The sequence below is a fragment of the Argopecten irradians genome, chromosome 15, assembly GCF_041381155.1.
Source record: "Argopecten irradians isolate NY chromosome 15, Ai_NY, whole genome shotgun sequence".
Taxonomy (NCBI): domain Eukaryota; kingdom Metazoa; phylum Mollusca; class Bivalvia; order Pectinida; family Pectinidae; genus Argopecten; species Argopecten irradians.
The window spans coordinates 27,848,883-27,867,052 of NC_091148.1; the positions used below are offsets into that span (position 1 = coordinate 27,848,883).

At 33.7% G+C, this 18,170-nt stretch overlaps 1 protein-coding gene, 1 long non-coding RNA gene and 1 pseudogene across 2 annotated transcripts; 2 read left to right on the forward strand and 1 right to left on the reverse strand.

The window, feature by feature from the left end:
- The first annotated feature begins 4,047 nt into the window (after positions 1–4,047).
- Positions 4,048–6,386, forward strand: LOC138309242 (uncharacterized). The gene is made up of 3 exons (XR_011206226.1): positions 4,048–4,261; positions 5,510–5,634; positions 5,972–6,386. It is a non-coding gene; the product is annotated as an uncharacterized lncRNA (long non-coding RNA).
- Positions 6,387–7,374: 988 nt separating this feature from the next.
- On the forward strand, positions 7,375–10,646 carry LOC138308741 (uncharacterized). Its single transcript, XM_069249765.1, has 4 exons — positions 7,375–7,395; positions 8,567–8,683; positions 9,685–9,881; positions 10,184–10,646. The coding sequence occupies exons 1-4, from the start codon at positions 7,375–7,377 to the stop codon at positions 10,644–10,646; spliced, it is 798 nt and encodes a 265-aa protein (XP_069105866.1).
- Positions 10,647–11,808: 1,162 nt separating this feature from the next.
- Positions 11,809–15,006, reverse strand: LOC138308742 (uncharacterized; annotated as a pseudogene).
- Positions 15,007–18,170: the final 3,164 nt, after the last annotated feature.

An 18,170-nucleotide genomic window follows, 5' to 3' on the forward strand; every position in this document is an offset into this window, starting at 1 on the left:
CGTCACACTATAAACTTATGCCCTCATCAGTCATCACACTGTAAACTTATGCCCTAATCAATCATCACACTATAAACTTATGCCCTCATCAGTCACCAAACTGTAAACTTATGCCCTCATCAATCATCACCCTGTAAACTTATGCCCTAAGCAGTCATCACACTATAATCTTATGCCCTCATCATTACTGAGACATCAGTCATCAGAGTGTAAACGTATGCCCTCATCACACTATAACTTTTGCTTCTCATCAGTCATAATTACTTGACTGTAAACATACACTTATTACATCAGTCATCACACTATAAACTTGTATGCCATCATTCAACATACCCTCACCAGACTGAAATATCTTCATTAAACATCCTTTCACAACATTTGATGTCCTCATTAAAAAAAATCAACTAAAATGTTTTGTCCATATGGCTTGATAACAGATCTCTGTAGACTCATTTTGTGAATGTATCTGTTCCAAACTGAAATTACAACCAACACACTCTAAGCTTATTAATTTATCTGAATTAATAAGCATCACTTTGGTCTTTTGATATCACACACTTCACCAAACTGTGTTGGTCAGTTCACAACTAAGAGTCTGCACAGTGGTTAAGATGTCCCGACATATTACCACAAGCCCTCCACCTCTTGGATGCGGGTTCGAATTCCATGTGGGGCAGTTGCCAGGTACTGACTGCTGGTTGGTGGTTTTTCTCCGGGTAGGCCGGCTTTCCCCCACCAACAAACCTTGCACGTCCTTACACGACTCTGGCTATTAAAAGGACGTTAAACTAATATTAAGAGTATCCAGCTTCATATCAATTGCTTGGTGAAAGTAGAGTGATAAAATGTCTGCTAGACAGAACTCCATGTATTTTAAGTATAGAACAAGCGCCTTCGGTGGTATGTACAAGTACTATGGGTCTCGCACTGGTATTTTGTGGAATTTTCTTAACTTGGTACGCCTTGACAATTGGTCCATCAGCAATACCTGATCCACTGAGTCTTTTAATGCAGATGTCATTCTAGAAGTTAAAATAGAAAAAAATATTTAAAATTTACTACTAATTGATTTCTAAAACAGAATGTATGTTTGCAAAATTAAATGATACAGATAATATTGCCATAGGCAGCACAAGTTTCAGAGTCAACATTTTAACAAATTAAGCTTAATAGAATCAGAATTAGAGACAGAAAAGTTTGTACGGATGGTCAGAGGGACACTACATTAAAAACACACACACACATATGTACACGTTTGTGTATGTTTTATGGTGGAACAATTAAATGATATGAATTGCAGTAAAACATCCGATGATTCAATTCATCCGTGTTTTACTGTTCAAGAAACATTGACACTTAAGTTATACAGACTGTACCGACTGTTTCCAGGTTGGTGTTTTAAACACATATTGGTTTAAGCACTGGGGTGTCAGTCTTTTATATCGTTATCTTAAATATTTAAAATGTCACAATATGAAATATTCTTGTTAAGAGAACAATCAGTAACCTATATTACTAGTATTAGAGTACTTGAAATCATTTCTGTTTTGTCTGACTATACATAAAAATAATTTTATATACCGGTATGTAAATGTTTCTACATAATACATGATATAGTGCATTTATATAGAGTCTACATAAGAAATAATTCCTGTACTACTAACGAATTACAGTAATAAATAGCTGTAGAGCACTTAAAGGACGTACAGAAACTGAAAACAGAAAAGGAATATCCAACAATCATTCATTCAAGATATTAATAATTTAATAAGTTACTTACACTTACAAGATGTACTAAATATTGCATGTTTTTTAATTTTTATTTTTTTCATGTATATTTATAATAACTTATACACCTAGATTATTCTAGATATTATAAAATAGTCAGTTTCTTCAAAATTTTCATCAATTTATCTTTACCATATGGTCATGATCAGTGATGGATCCAGAAGGGTTGAAAAAGTTTTGACAATCAGGCAACCGCCCCCTCCACCCACCCCGACCCCCACCCCCACCGGAATTGTCTTTGATTCTGCCACTGATTAATGTACTCTCAACAAACTATATATAGCTATAAGGTTATGTTATGAAAATAAGTATTTCCATTAAGTACAACATACTGTACAACTGTTAGGCCAACTAACAAGAATGGCACCGGCAATAGAATAGAATATATGAAGTGATTTTTGTTGGAATTCATTCAATTTCTGTCTCATTAAAACATTTGTATAATAAAAAAAAAACTTACCAAAAGTAATCCTGTCACTTCTTCTCCATTCCTCCGCACATATTAAGGCCAAAAAACATAGTTAACAGCACATTTATGCAGGCTTGAAAACATGCTGTTCTGTAAATAGATCGCCTTTTGTTGTTTCATGAATGGAGAGTTCCAGGCAAGGGAGGTAATTATATACTCAATCACTGGCAAGGGAGATAATCCAAATGCTAAATTATGCCAAATTTCAGGAAATTCACAGGAAAAATATATAATTTATTCTTTCAATTTCATTTTTCTACCCAATTTTATTATTGATTATTTTTAACCAATTAATGCTTATTGTTTTAGTATAAATAACATTATTAAGCAATGTTTGGATTTTGAGAATTTTTTCTTTACTTTTAGCAACATTTCAACATATTTTAACTAATATTTTGGGGGTTTCCGGCCTCTTGGATCTTAAGAAAATTATGAAAATATATTTTTTGTTAATTTTTCACACGCCTATAAGGATTTAATCAATTTAAAATGTTGTGCATTATGAAACATGGCATAAATTTTAAGAAATTTCGTTATTTTTAGATTAATGCATTTTTTCAAATACTATAAGACTCTTTCATATGTGGATATGAAGGATAGGGATATTCTACCCGAGGGTCACAAAATGTATAGTAAAAACCGAGGCTTGCCGAGGGTTTTGCAACATTTTGTGATCCGAGGGTAGAATATCCCTATCCTTCATATCCACTTATGAAAGAGTATTTTTCTTTCATACCTCGAAGTTTTATTGCAATTTTTCAACTATAATATCCCGCCATTTTGAAATAAATTCGGAGAAATCCACGACTGGAAGTCAATTTTCCTTACGTGAAAAATTACGTGATATTTCCAGCACAAATTCCGTTGTTTGCATCTTTTATAGTAAAACCAGTCATATTTGTGAAAAAAAATGTTAAAATTTTACCGATGAAATAGATATTTTGTTGACGCCGTGACGTCACGAGGCTTTATTGCATGGGTAGCCATGCAATACAGCCTCAGGCGACATGAGTGTATTGCCCTGGACCAGCCAATATTACACGTGTAGGTATGAAAGAAATAATTGTATATACCCCCGGTTGCCATGGATACAAAAAATATTTTTTCATATCAACCAACTTTTTATGATTAGTTCTTTATATATAACAAATAAACAAACAATCATCAACTTCTGTGATTTTCACACTTTCCACTAATATAGTGTACGAAGCTCGATGCTTATTGGCACGGTCTCTTAAGTATATTGAACTATTTCGAATTCTTTCTAACTATATAAGAGCACAGCTCTCGCGTCCCAGATAACATGCCAATATTGGCCCGATGTTGGGTAATGGTCGTACGGTCGGGTGACCGCTGGCAGTCGGTGTACTATCAATGGCCCAATGTTGGCCCGATGAAGTACGACCAACGGTTGGGATGATAAAGTTGGCCCATTATTGGTACGATGTTGTACGCCCAATGGTTGGCCTGCTTACATTGGTAAAATGTTGGCCCATTATTGGCAAATTGGCCGATTCCCAATACAGTTTCATTAGGCCAATGCGACGTGTGACAGAAATAAAAACTTTCAATAAAATAATGAAACAATGTTATGTACTACACACAGTTGCTAGAATTTCTCTAATGACCGTGAGTTGATTTAAATGGTTTGTACCGTAAATAATGTAAATGTAGGCCTATTTTATTTTTTGTCTTTCTCCTCTGTGTGTATCTGCGAGATTCATTGCTTGAATTTAAATTTTGCATATTTGACTCGGTCTTCTGGTCATACTTATACCATTACGTGTACAAGGATTTACAAGTAAGTTTAATTTCCGCTGGCGGGCACTATCAATGATCCACATCTGCTATGAGTCACGTGACTATTCCCGCCAAGACCGTCCCCATCTATTTGTATCTGGACCACACTCTACAGCTAGTTGACCAGGAGCTGACCAGCACACATGAATTCATTTGAGTTTTGCTGACATATAGGAAGAATTACTTCAAGACCACATCAAAATTGTAAGTAGAGTGACTTTTGTTATAATATACTAGTTAATGATCAGTAATAATGATGTTATATCTGTTTCAACGTTGTGGCGATGTACAGATTGTTTGGTGTATGTTTATAGTTCCATTTCCATGTTCAAACTAAAGCTAAACCTTTGCCAATTGATCAGTATTATTACACATGCCAAAAACATATTTCACAAAAGTGATCAGGTTGAAAGTGGTACACGTAGATGTAGATAATTAACATGTTTTAAAACATGTGCATTATGTACACGCAACAACGGAATATATTATTTTTTGAAAGGCTGGGAACGTCCTACTTAAAAATTCGGGTGGTTAACAATTAAGCTGATTAGGTAGTTGGCGGTAAGTATACTTATAGTGCATAGTGACCAGCCTCTGCTGCTGCATGTAAACATTACTACATGTGTCTAAACGACATGGTCAGTGTATATATACACTGTAGATGGCGAGAAAAGATTAAGTTGAATAACATTCACAGACATAATAACATTATTTTATAAGTAGTATAAGTTATTTGTCTGATACGATATAGAGTTTGAAAGTTCTAATAAAGAAGTACCTTTTTACAGCATTAGAGCAAATTTCAAATTATACATCAGTACAGAAAATTCCTTTTGTTATAGAATCATAATTAATGTTGTTATAATCAGGCTGCATACGATCAAGCCTACTTTAGATAAGCAACTTAACAAGTGAAGAGATATAGAAATATATACAAGATTACAATTTTGAATACATAATCCAATGCTTAAATGGTTGTGATGTATAGAATAGATCACACTCCCTTCACAACATTCCTCTGTAACATGAAACTCAAATCCCACACCCCTTAGTTCTCTTCCGTCCATATCCATCCTAAACACTGACCACTAGTCTCCCTCCAGGTACTTGGTAAGAAGGTTATTGATAACAAAACTATAGCATCACCTGATTGTGGTGGAAATTCCCAAAGTATGTGCAAATTTTGCTGCTTGGATATAGATAGTACACACAACTTATAAGTATTCAAAAAATTGAGAGAACAATTGAAACAACAAGGGAGTCATTTGTCTAATAAGCTAATAAATAAAGTAGTTTTATAATGAGGAAAAACGGTATAAAGCTAGTATATTAATAATCCGAAATAAAAGGCCAAAATAAATAAATTCAAAGTAAAATCAAAATCAAAAGTAGTTTTAGTTTACAAGAATGATTGTTTCAGGAAGTTATGTTTTATTTTTTCTATTGTCACAGATTACCAACCAGCAAACAATTGTTGCTACCTGCACTCGCCGGATTCAAACAACGAGTTTTTTAATTGGCAAGGAAAGGACACCAAAAGGGCCTTTTTCAAGCCTCATTATGTGCAGTCATCACAAGTAAGTATAAAATTAATCAATGTATAATGTCCATAACGGGAAGACATATTATACTTTGTTCTGTCAAAGTTTGATATTGAAGCCATAATTAGAAAATGCCTTAATCATAATGTAAAGTAATTAATTTTTACATATCAAAATTTAGTACTTAAACTGTACGATAATTTAGCTGCATTTTGTTATCGAAGCAAAGCTTAGAAATGTGTTGGCAGAGAGTGAAAATTAAGCTCGGATATAGACATGAAAATGTAGAAATTTAGACCTGTGCTTAATGGTATACCCCTACAATATTTCTGTACAGTACATATCAATAGATGTATTTACTTTTTTATTATAGAGGCTATGAGAAAAAAACAGAATGACATCTAATGCAACAGATGCTGAAATTCACAACATCATAAAAGCCTGGCTTTGCACTTTTGGAGACAGAGAGGGAGGAAGCAAAGAAAGACAAAAACAAGAAGCTGGCCACTACATACAATAGTTGAGACTGTCTAAGAAAGTGGAGATCCAGATTAGATTAAACGTGTAAAATAATTCTCTTTGTGCCATTGGCTGGAATTTCTTTGGAGAGATTGACATTTTCCATAACTGACATTTCAAAAAACACATACCAGTAAGCGCAAGTTACACAAGCTTATTTGTTGTTATTTATTTTTATGTCCAGAGGAATTATAGTAAACCGTTATGAATACACAAACAATTAACATAGATTTGGGAAATACCACAAAAAGTTTGATCCATTTAAAACAGCTGGCATGCTCTTTAATCTCTATTACTTTGAAAAAAATTCTTCTATTGTTTTTGAAGTAAGAAAAATACACAACAATGTTATTCCATATCTAATAGTTGCATTTTTCTTTGCTGACATTTTGATAATTTTAGAAATGTATCATAACAGGTTATTTCATCATTTAATTAATATGGGTTCAAGTTTTGGAATCTATATTTTAAATGTCTTTTTAGGAAATATATATACATGTATATATGGAAGAATATGAGCTTTTAAAGTCTATTTTGATCAATAGAAGCAATGTTTTATCAAACGTTGAAATAACCTGTTCAGCTCATGTGGAATGGATTGGTGTTTAATTAGGAACCATGCGATTTTATGGCATTAATGAGAGGTATTTACCAAGCTTAAAATTAATTAATGCTGATATTTAGCATCGACTCAATGGATCAGACAAATCAACATCAGATCAGCATTGGGCCAACAGATAGCCGGAATTGGGCCAATGCTTGGCCAATATAAATGCTAACTTCTACATCGGCCCAATGTTGGCCTGACATTTAAAAGCCGACATGCCAACATTGGGCCGACATAGAACCGACACACTGGGCCGACAATGAACCAATTCGCAAATCAACAGCGGGCCAATGTCAACTGCCAATACTGGCCCGATGTAACTGACAGCATTAGGCCAATATTGGGCCAAAATTGGCATGCTATCTGGGGTAGAGCGAAGCTCTACTAACCATAACACGTGTGTGAGCATATAGATTCCAATACACTCCAGAACCCCTTGGACTTTGAAATTATGTCCCGCGGGAAAAGTCTCGCGCCTCCATGTAGGCAGCGATGTTTTAATTCTCGTTATCAGCACGACGAGATTTGAAAGTACTAGACTAAATGTCAATCGGAAAACCACTCGGGCCTTTCCGTCATATCTTCGGAAAAACCTCGGGAGTATATCAGAGGCCGCCATATTGGAAGCCATGTTGGATCTACTTTAAAAGATGGCGACCTCCACTGAGAGGGTTTGTTGTCTGTCTTTGTGATATAGGCAAAAAAGGTATATACCACTGAATGGCAACAGGGCACGCTTGTTGAACTGTAGACAAAATATACAACGTTTTATAAGCCCTGTGTAAATATGTGACGGATTTCTCGAGTTATATGTTATTTGTGATCCGTGCCATAAGTTTGTTTCAACAGCTGTAACATTTAGGGACAATTTAACTTTCTCGATTTCAAAATTCATGTCAGGTTCTGTCCCAATACTTAAACGTCCAGCCAAAACACCACCATCAGCTTTGCGACGTCAGTCAGTGGCAGAACAGATTTCAAAATCTGTGGAAAAATTGAAGGAATTGACAATATCTAGATCTAGTACCAGTAAGAAAGTTTACAAAAGAATCAATTTCACTAATCATGTATATTCAAAAGGCTCTTCATCAACTGTACATGTAGATGATGATAAACAGTCCAATTTGCAGTTGTGAAATTCTGATTGTGAAAGTCTACACAAATCTGCTGAAGTTTTATATTTGTAAGTTAAATCAAACTTTCAAAAATACTAATATAATGGGATTAAAGAATATTTGGTAATTAACTGTTGATTTTACTATTGCATGTTAATGAATTTATGCAGTTCTCTTTTTTAAGTTTTGTTTCCAGTTATGCTGTTATTTAATTTGTTGCTGATTATGAAATCACAGACTAAGAGCTTTACCTGGATCAGGTTTGAGAGAAGTATTTATTTACCTGTTTTGAGGTAGCTGTTATTATCTAGTGAACTTAACTGCATTGCTAAAATTTTGTAACACTTGTTCAGATTTCTGTTCTGCAACTTTCAATTTGTGTCAGATTGTAGTGCAGATATGATTTGTGATGGCACTGACAATAACTTAGTCACCAGGTTCAACTCCTTGGATTCATGCAACATCAATTTGACATGAAACTGAGTTTGAGATATGTGTAAAGATGTCAAGCTTTCAGTATCCAAATTTTAAAAATTTTACATTTTTAAGCTCAATTGGTTGTTTTAAAAGTTAAAGTGAAGTATTGTACACTGTAATCCATTTAGAAAAAGTAATTACCACATTTAATTAAAATGAAAACATTATGAAATTGAAAATATTTTTCAAAACTAAATCTTAAACATGTTTCACATGAGCTGCTTGTCTTAAGGTGTTTGTAATAATTTAGAAAGCATGTGAGAAGTTCTTGAAGCTAAATGAAGGAAGAGACACTGGTACGCTGGCACATCTTAAAATCCTCATACAGAGAGTGAATGTAAATGGGCAAGTCAAGGCACGGTTCAAGGTAAAATAAAATGGGTTTGAGTATATGTACATTTATTTAATGCTTTGTTCACTTATGATTGAAATCAGAAAATTCTAATTGCTGCATAAGTTGATTTGATATTGTTTATTATGTGCAAGAAAACAAGCCTAAATACATGTATAGCCCATTGATTAATCAGTACAAGAAAAATAATAGTGATAAAATATGTTTTATTCAAACTAGTACTTTTTTTCACTAGTACATGGGTAAACCTTAACCTTGAATGATATATAAAAAAAATAGAATCATTCTTATTGCATATACTAATGTGGAAAAATAAAAGAAGTTAGGTCATTCTAATTAATAAAGAAATACACATGGTGTATGGAAGTAAATACATATATATGTATGCTTATTTTTAAAATTACTCAGTACAGTATATAAACTTAGATGGTTACAGAACAAAACTCTAAATAGAATCATTTTGTAAAAATGAGTACCATCCCAGGATAAATGTACAAGGTTTTCTACTTTATAATGCGGAAAGAATATTGTATTTGTATCACCATTATCAGATAAGTAATTAGTGTCAGAGGAGAGAGTGAACAATGGCTGCATTCTATAATCAATAAAAACATATAACTGTATAATTGTGATGTTATATTTGGTAACATAGAACATATTAAACAAGATATTGGATTTCTGATTGTGACACATAAATCTTCACATATTACCATGTATATCTCTAGATACTAGTTAATTCTTATAGGAATGAGTGGATGTGTATAAGTAACATTTCATAATGGTACTTCAGTAGTAATAGACAATCATACACATTAAGAGAAATACAAAATAGGTGTATCATATATTTTGTCAAACTGAATTTATTTTTGTCGGACATTGATGTTAAACTGATTATCTTTGTCACTGCATTATGCAAACCTTAAAAAGTCATATACAGTATTTCACAATATAAAGTATTCCTTGTAGGTTCTGACTATTTAGTGATTAGAATGAATAAGTATTCATGAACATTTTAGGTCCACGAGGATTTCGTCAAACTTGCTGGAAAAGCGTACTTCTTGGACATTGTCATGGAAAAGTTTGATATGAGAAATGTGAATGATGAGCCAAACCACCCACTCATTCCAGCCTACATAAAACAGGTCCACAAGGAGAAGAAGACCAATGTTGCTTCAGGAGTAATGGATTATCTGATGAAATCTCTCTTCATCCAGTGTGATTTAAAGGTAAAAACCCTGTAGTACTTGAATAAAGAGTGGTAAGTCGTACTTTAGTACTTAAGTTTTGTTACTTTTAAAACATCATTGTCAATTGTTTTAACAACAGTTATCATATGTACCTGCTATTACCTTATATAAAGAAGATAATTATGTAAGATGAATCAATAATGACACAATGTATAAAAATGAATACAGGTCATCAGCAAAGTATAATGGTATTATAGATACATGAACATAATATCAAAATCTAAGTCCAGAGTGGAATGTGTTGACTACATTCTAAAGACTGAAATAGTATTGTCGCCACTGTATGGAATGCAGGAAACAACAAGGCTACAGATTTACAGAAAGAAAATGAAGTAAAAAATCTGAAGGAATTAATAAAGGGTCTAGGAGCAAACAAAACAGAACATTCCATAATATCAATATCGAAGGCAGCACCAGTTATCATGGATGTAGTTTCAAATTTTGATGACATGTTAAATATGAAGAAGACAAATACATCACATAAGAAACGGTCTGATGAAGATGATTTGAATGCCATCTTGAAAATATTGAGAAAAAGCGGAATCTGGAACTATAAGGAAGGTCGATCCCTTCATGGTTTCAAAGGAATCAATAGATCTCCCTTCATATTTGACAAACCTCTCTTTCACCGGACACTTAACAACATCATAAACAGGCTTCAGAGGGATTTGCCAATTATTGAAGAAAATGAAGAAGAAGACTATGGCGAGGATGTAGATGACCACCACTGACTCCAAAATCAGTGATTCAGATTGGGGCTAAATTTATGCCATTTTGTCAGTACTCTTCAAAACTGTCCAAAACTTCTTGAAAATTCTTAATCATTTTAATAGAGAATGTCCTAACAAAATTTTGTAACAAGAGGCCAAATGAGCCTTAACGGTCATCTGACAATCAATCCAATAGTACTAGAAATATGTTGTAAACAATTTTGCAAATGCATGTCCTTAAAATATTGAAATTCCCCTCCATACTTCCCAAACATAACATTGTGTATGTTAATATCTAAAGGGATAACCAAAGGGAGATAGCAAGCTAACAGCTGTGACAACCATGTCAAACTTTTTTCAAGATGGCAGCCGTGGCGGCCATCTTGGAATTCGGATCGACCCGAAAAATAACAACACTTGGTCGGGACCATGCCAGGATCATTTCAGGCAAGTTTCAGCTAAATCCCACTGGTAGAACTTGAGAAGAAGTTTAAAATGTGAATAGTTTTACGCACGGCGGACGACGACGGACGGGCATGAAGGCAATAGGTCATCTTGACCCTTCGGGTCAGATGACCTAAAAAAACCAAAATGTCCTAAAGATTTTGAAATCAATCTAAATATTAAGGAGAAGATTTTTTTATCATTTTAATTTTGTAACTTAACTCCTTGACCGATTGTGGTCTTTCCCTTGGCCCCCTGGGGTAGAGGGACATTACCATTATTGTGTTTCTAGCATGCATGATGAATGCCCTGGGGCATCCAGATGAAACCTTACCTGTATATTGAAAAACACTGCCACCTGTACATGTACCTTAAATAATGTACTACTATTGGTACTAAATGTGGTATATATTATACAGTTATGTACCTGCTCCCAAAGTAAATAGCCTGATGTAAGTTATACTAATGTTTTTGAAAGTAATCGAAATGTAAATTATAGTTACACACCAAATTTTTACAAGTAATCGAAAATGTGTTCGATTACTAATTACTGTCGATTACTTGGAAAAGAGTATGTAATTAATTAAAATCGATTACGATTACCCCATGCATGGAAGGTATATCATCTGAAATGTGTTATAACACCACTTGCTGCATCATCAAGTGGCCGGAAAAAATATTTTAAATGATATTTAATCTCTTTTAAGACTCTTTTATGGCCACCTCAAAAAGAGAAACAAACAAAATTGAAATATTTTATGGTTATGAACATAGGTATGAAATGTTACATGGTTACGAACATAGTATGAATGTTAAACGGTTATGAACATGTATAGTTATGAAATGTTACATAGAACATACAAGTTACCAAATGTCACACTCTTTGTAATGAAAACTTAAAAAGTTCCAATGAAAATTCTTATGCAGCTTTGGAATCTGTAAATTCAGTGAAGTTAACTCTGACCAAGTGCTGAACAATTACAACAACAATTTTCTTTTTTACCATCAAAAACAACTTCTTGGAACCCAAAATGCTTTACTAAAAGTAGCCGTAAACAGGTGTCAGTATTTCTACAAAATTCCTTCTGTAAGTCCTTTTTCTGTTCTTCGCTATATCACTGTTGTTGAAATACAACACTGCTTTGGCACTTTCACCATCCCTACCGGCTCTACCGATTTCTTGAGCATATTTTTCTAAGGTTGTTGGTGGCCTGCAGTGAATTATCCTTCTGATGTGAGGTGCATTTAATCCCATACCCAATACAACAGTTGCCAATACCAAACGAACTGTAGGGTCATCCTTTTTTAATTCCTGTATAATGAGTCTTTTCATGCACTGTGTGTATTCTGTGTGAAAATGTGCAAATAGCCTGTTTTCAGGCCTTGGGTCAGTAGGAGGACAGTATTGAAGCTCTTTTAGAGTATGATTTAGATATTGGTAATAATATCCAAGGGCTTCTAGGCTCTCAACATAAACAATTGTCAGGGGGAAATGTCTTAGAGTTTGTTTCAACTCTGCAGCAATTGGCACAATAAGCTGATCATATTTTTCTACTTTTGTTTTTTACATTGGGAAGTCTGAATTTCACATCAATGAATATGTTTGGACGGTTTGAGTTCAGTTTTATGATGGCAGGGTCTTTGTACTGCAAATCTTAAAATTTTGGACGGAAACTCTCCCCCTGTTAAACAAGAGTACCAGAAAAAGTATTTGCCTGCCAGAACAAATAGTGTATGGCTAAAGTAGAATACATGAAGCAGCTTTTGTCACTACAAATCATTATGATTCCAACAGTAAAATCATGCATGAAATATCCAAAAAATCTTGAAAACTTCATACAAAATGTTAAAAGTTTCATGAAAGTCCAGTCACTGCCTAGAAATGTGCTGACAAACAATTTGACAAAATTTTACAAATAATAATCGTTACCCTCATGACCTTGAAACTTTATACATGCAACATATGTTTGAAGTTTCATGCAAATCCATTCATTCACCATATGGAAAAATTAAATGTTAATTATGCATCTGTCTTTTTCCATTAAGAATCATATTATAAAGTGATACGAAACAGAGTAAAGTGATGAAGATTTTGACAAGATATAAAAATCAAATATAGTATTAGTTTATATTATACAGTTAATGATGATTTAGATTTTTATATGGTGATCATGAGGAGTGGGATTTTACTAGTAATATGACATATACTATATATATATATATTATATAAATTGAGATGTTAGTGATATTAATAGTTGCTTATTTTATGTAGAGTGTAGGTCCTAATGATATCGTATCAGTATTGATGTTATGATGATCATGATTTTATTTGATTTCCTACATTTGTAACAACAATTTCAAAAGTGAATGTTTGTGTAGTAGAAAAGGGTTGCAGTTCTGATGTTTTCTAAAGGTGCAAACGTCGAGATATTTGGTGCAGAAATATGTTTTTATTGCATAAACCAATGGTGTGTGTTTGACTTACAATTAGTGGTACAAATTCGAAGAAATGCAAAGTTATACAATTACACAGGTAATTTTCATACAACACTTTCAACTGCATGTGTGGCATCACTTGTTATTTCATACCTGGGCTCTGATTGTTATTTGAAAAGCATGCCTAAAATGAAAGCAAGAATGATAAATGGATGGCAGTCAAACCAATCAGTGTCAGTTTCTTCCAGTATTAAAATTATGCTATAAGCATATATATATGCTTTAACATCTTAAGCATATATATACATTGGTAACATTTTGGATTTCTCTTTATCCCATATAACTCCCAGGAATTGAACCTGGTGGCAGTGAACAAGCCACTGCCATACCACAGAGTAATTAGTCTGAGATGAATTGTTTAGAAAATAATATTTTGTAAATGAAAAGACCAAATCGTACAGAAATTGGTACCATCCTTATTCATGATTTTAACATCTGATCCAACACAATTACAGGTTGCTTCGACTCTGATCTGTTTTTCATCACAGTAAATGCAATTAATTTATAGAAACTTTTAAGGGGTTAAGATGTAATAAAAATATAATGGGAATATATTTTTCATTTGTGCCACAGGATTTTAAATAAAGAAACTATTATAAACGAGTGAGCAAGTATAAATGCCATCTTAATTATTCTACCATGTATTGTGTTGTAAATTACTTGTTTAACTTACTATTTGTTATATTTTTTTGTTTGATTAAAACCTGATATATAACCAAAATAATGCTAATATTACTTATAAATATAATTAACACTGTGCTGTGTATATGACGAAGTGTAAGTATATTCGAGTGTATTATATTACAGTGTAATTGAATGTATTGTAACGTTACATGTGATTGTGTCTTTAATTTCATATCATTGTATGATTGTATTTTGTGGTGATTGTGATTTGATTATTGAATTATTGTACGATTGTTGTGTACACGAACTGTACTTGATAATGTTATTATTTCATTCACGCTGTGTGTTGTAAATGTCACTCTGTCTTATTACAAAGTAGTGTCATTTGTATGCTATGAAAACAAAGTGTTGTTCTGTCTACAAAATTAATTATTATCTTCGAAATATTTATAAATAGAATCATAAATATTTTTTATGTTCACACCACATTTAAAAACTGTCTCTGAAAAACGAATACACAAATAAAAAATGAAAATTAGTCAAACATGCATGAAATATATAGGCCATATAGTAAAAGATGACGTTTCTTCCTTCTTCATACATGACTATGTAGATTTTAAACAAGCGTAGGCCTTATTTTCAGCTTTAGGTGTTGGCTTTGCTGATATAGGCTAGCTACAATGTACTGTCACGTTTACTAACTGATCATTAGTGTAAAATGCTACACAGATAATTATTGTAATAAAGGCTAATTTATTTTCCGTGTAAGCAAACAGGATATTGGCAAATATATACACGTACCGTGTGACGTCACCATTTGCGGAAAATAACGACGGTTCCCGATTACATAGACTGGATCCTGCCTTAGTACCAATTCTCTCCGCTTGGCTGCGCTCATAAATACTATTTTGTATTTTCGGAGCGAAGCCTAGCGGAGAGTAGAAAAACTACGACAGGGAATCCAGTTTACCTGATTACAGTGATATTCGGAATCTCTCTGTCAAGAGAAAATAAATTTCGGTGTTGGTGACACTCAATTGGTTGTGTTCTTTTACTTAAAAAGTATTTGCTTGGTTTTGAACTAGGTAAGAATATTGCAATGGGCGAAATATATCTGGATTCTAGTGACCAAAGATATGCATAACACTGTCAAAGAAGTTTACGAGATATAACAGAAGCATGAAATCCAAAATGAGGCTGCCTACACGACTGCTTATCGGTATTGTTGGAAGTCACGTGACAGGGGTCCAAACGACTACAATTCCATTTCTATTTTAAGCAATCAAACAAAATTATTTCCAGCTAAACGCTCATTTAAATTCAAATATTTCTTTAGTGTTCAAACGTTAGTTTCAGGACCGCGCATGCCTGTCATTCCGTGCGGGACTTGGGACGAAGGTTTTTCAGAGCATAGTTACCAAGACTACGTTTGTTTACATACACATGCTACCTTAACAGACCTTCGGGCCGCGAAGAGCTGCAAAACCATTAAAGATGCTCCACCGCTGACAAATGGTATTTTTTCACTATCAAAAACAGCAGCAGACGATTTAGTATTTTTCTTCAGTTACAAAAGTTACTTACTTTACACCATTACCGCCGTTGAAAAGTTTGAGCTTCTAATTTTACTTCAAGTTAAAAATATAAAAAAAAATAATTAATTGCATCCCGAAAAAATTCCGTGGCACTATATCCTATATGGAATGAAGTACTGATTGCGCATGACCCAAAGGCAAAATAAATTATTTTACATATTTTTTGTGTTAATTAGACTTATGTATACACGATTAAAGGGACTAAATCGCTAAAAAATCATGTAATAAAAGATAAAAAGAATTATAGGACTAAAATTAATTGTAAAAGTTGTGTACTTTGTGTTAATAACAATTTTTAAAAGTTTGTATAACAATTTTGTTCAAAATGGAGAAAAACTGAAAATAAATAGGACCGACCTAGTCACTATTTCATATTATTATCTTTCGGCGAGTGTAAACAACCCCTATGTGCATGCGCGACGCGTGAACATTCCAAACATCCGATCGAAGGAAATATCATCTGTCTAATATCTATATATAGACATATCTACTATCGACTGAAAACACAAATTTATCGACTACAGGTTCCTGATTACTGTGTTAATCTAATAAACGTTGAAACGTATGCAAAAGTTTTGTGAAGAGTTTCTAAGTGTAAATAATCCTATAGTGTACAGGTTTTTGTAGCCATAAAGAAGGGTTTCATTATATTATATGGTTTTATACTTGCTTCTACCATTATTTTATTTTCATTTGTCATGATATTATGTACCATTCCGCTAAACCTGCCAATATTATTAGTCTTTTTAAAAAAAATGGCCTAATATATAGACTTTATAATAAGGAAAAACTGGCGAAAAACTAATAATATAGGCATGTTTAGCGGACTAAGTAAGTACGTGTATTTCTTTTATCATTATATCAATATTTGACATTCCGTATACAATGGTGTCTTCGGTGGCATGTTTCAGTGATATAGCACTATAAAAACTGAGGGCAACAGTTCCACTATACAAGAAGACACAACATGAATATACCGCAGTCTCCCACAACACGCACCTCGCACAACAATACACGCAACACACCACATGCATGGGAGGCCGTCCTTACATGACCATAGCTGTTAATAGGACGTTAATTAATCAAACAAACAAACAAACAAACATTGTATAGGCCTATCCTTATTTATAATGTTTATCCGTCTAATGGGCATTCCCTATATATCTCTAGTTATAGTCTTTATCCGTCTAATGGACTTTCCTTATATAGCCCTAGCTATAATATATATCCGTCTAATGGAAATTCCCTATATATCCTTAGTTATAGTGTCTATCCGTCTAATGGACATTCCCTATATATACCTAGTTATAGTCTCTATCCGTCTAATGGACATTCCCCTATATGTCACTAGTTATATAACTTTTTTACATCTGATTTACTTTTAAAAAATCAGCCTAACTATATATCTAAATTTTATGTGTACTTTTATGTATTCAAAGCAAAAATATACCTTACATATACATTGTAGACCTATGTACATATATGTTTGCTTAATAATGTACATGTACACCTGTATTCATGTATAATATATACATAATTAACGGGTGAAAATACCTCTCACTTCTTGTCATATTTCCATCAAATACTCTAAAGCTTCATAGAACTATGCTGTTTTACTTGGCAATGTAGATACAGGGGCGTAGGAGGCGGGTGTTGGAGGTGGGGGTCGGGGTTGGAGGGGGTCAGGGGGGGATTGCCTCCCCGTTTCCCAGGACGAGGGCAAACATTTCTTGCTGCCCTCCCCCCCTCCATTTTCGCCGACTGAAATGTTCTAAAATTGCACATTTGAAAGAAAAAAGGGTCCTCCTGCACATTTTCGTGAACTAGACTTAAAATGTCAATCAGGGATTCTACGTACTGTTTTAAAAAATGTCTCTTAAAAGATTCATCTGTTTATATGACTTAGCAAAACAATTATTATTTTGTGTTAAACAACAATGTACCGATGGTGTGAAGCCAGTATGTTCAGATCGAGTTGCATAGATATGACGGCATTCACAAAATTTTACCAATTCTTAATGCAGGTAACTTTAAATAAAAAAAAGTATTATGTTAAGAACACTTTCAAATCATTAAAATATATCGTAAAACTCATCACAGCCATTCTAAATCTAATATTTTTTACCGGGGGAGACCCTCGGACCTCCTCAAACACCCAAATCTCGCGCCTTCAGGCGCTGCCACATTCATCAAAAAAGCATCGTAAAATTCTAAATCGTAATGTATTTCCCGGGGGAGACCCCCGGACCCATCAAACACCAAATCCTCGCGTCTTCGGCGCTCACAAATTCATCCAAATGCATCGTTAAACTCATCTTAGCCATTCTGAATCGTAATATTTTTTCTCGTAGGAGATTGTCGCCCCTCCCCCTCCCCCAACACCAAA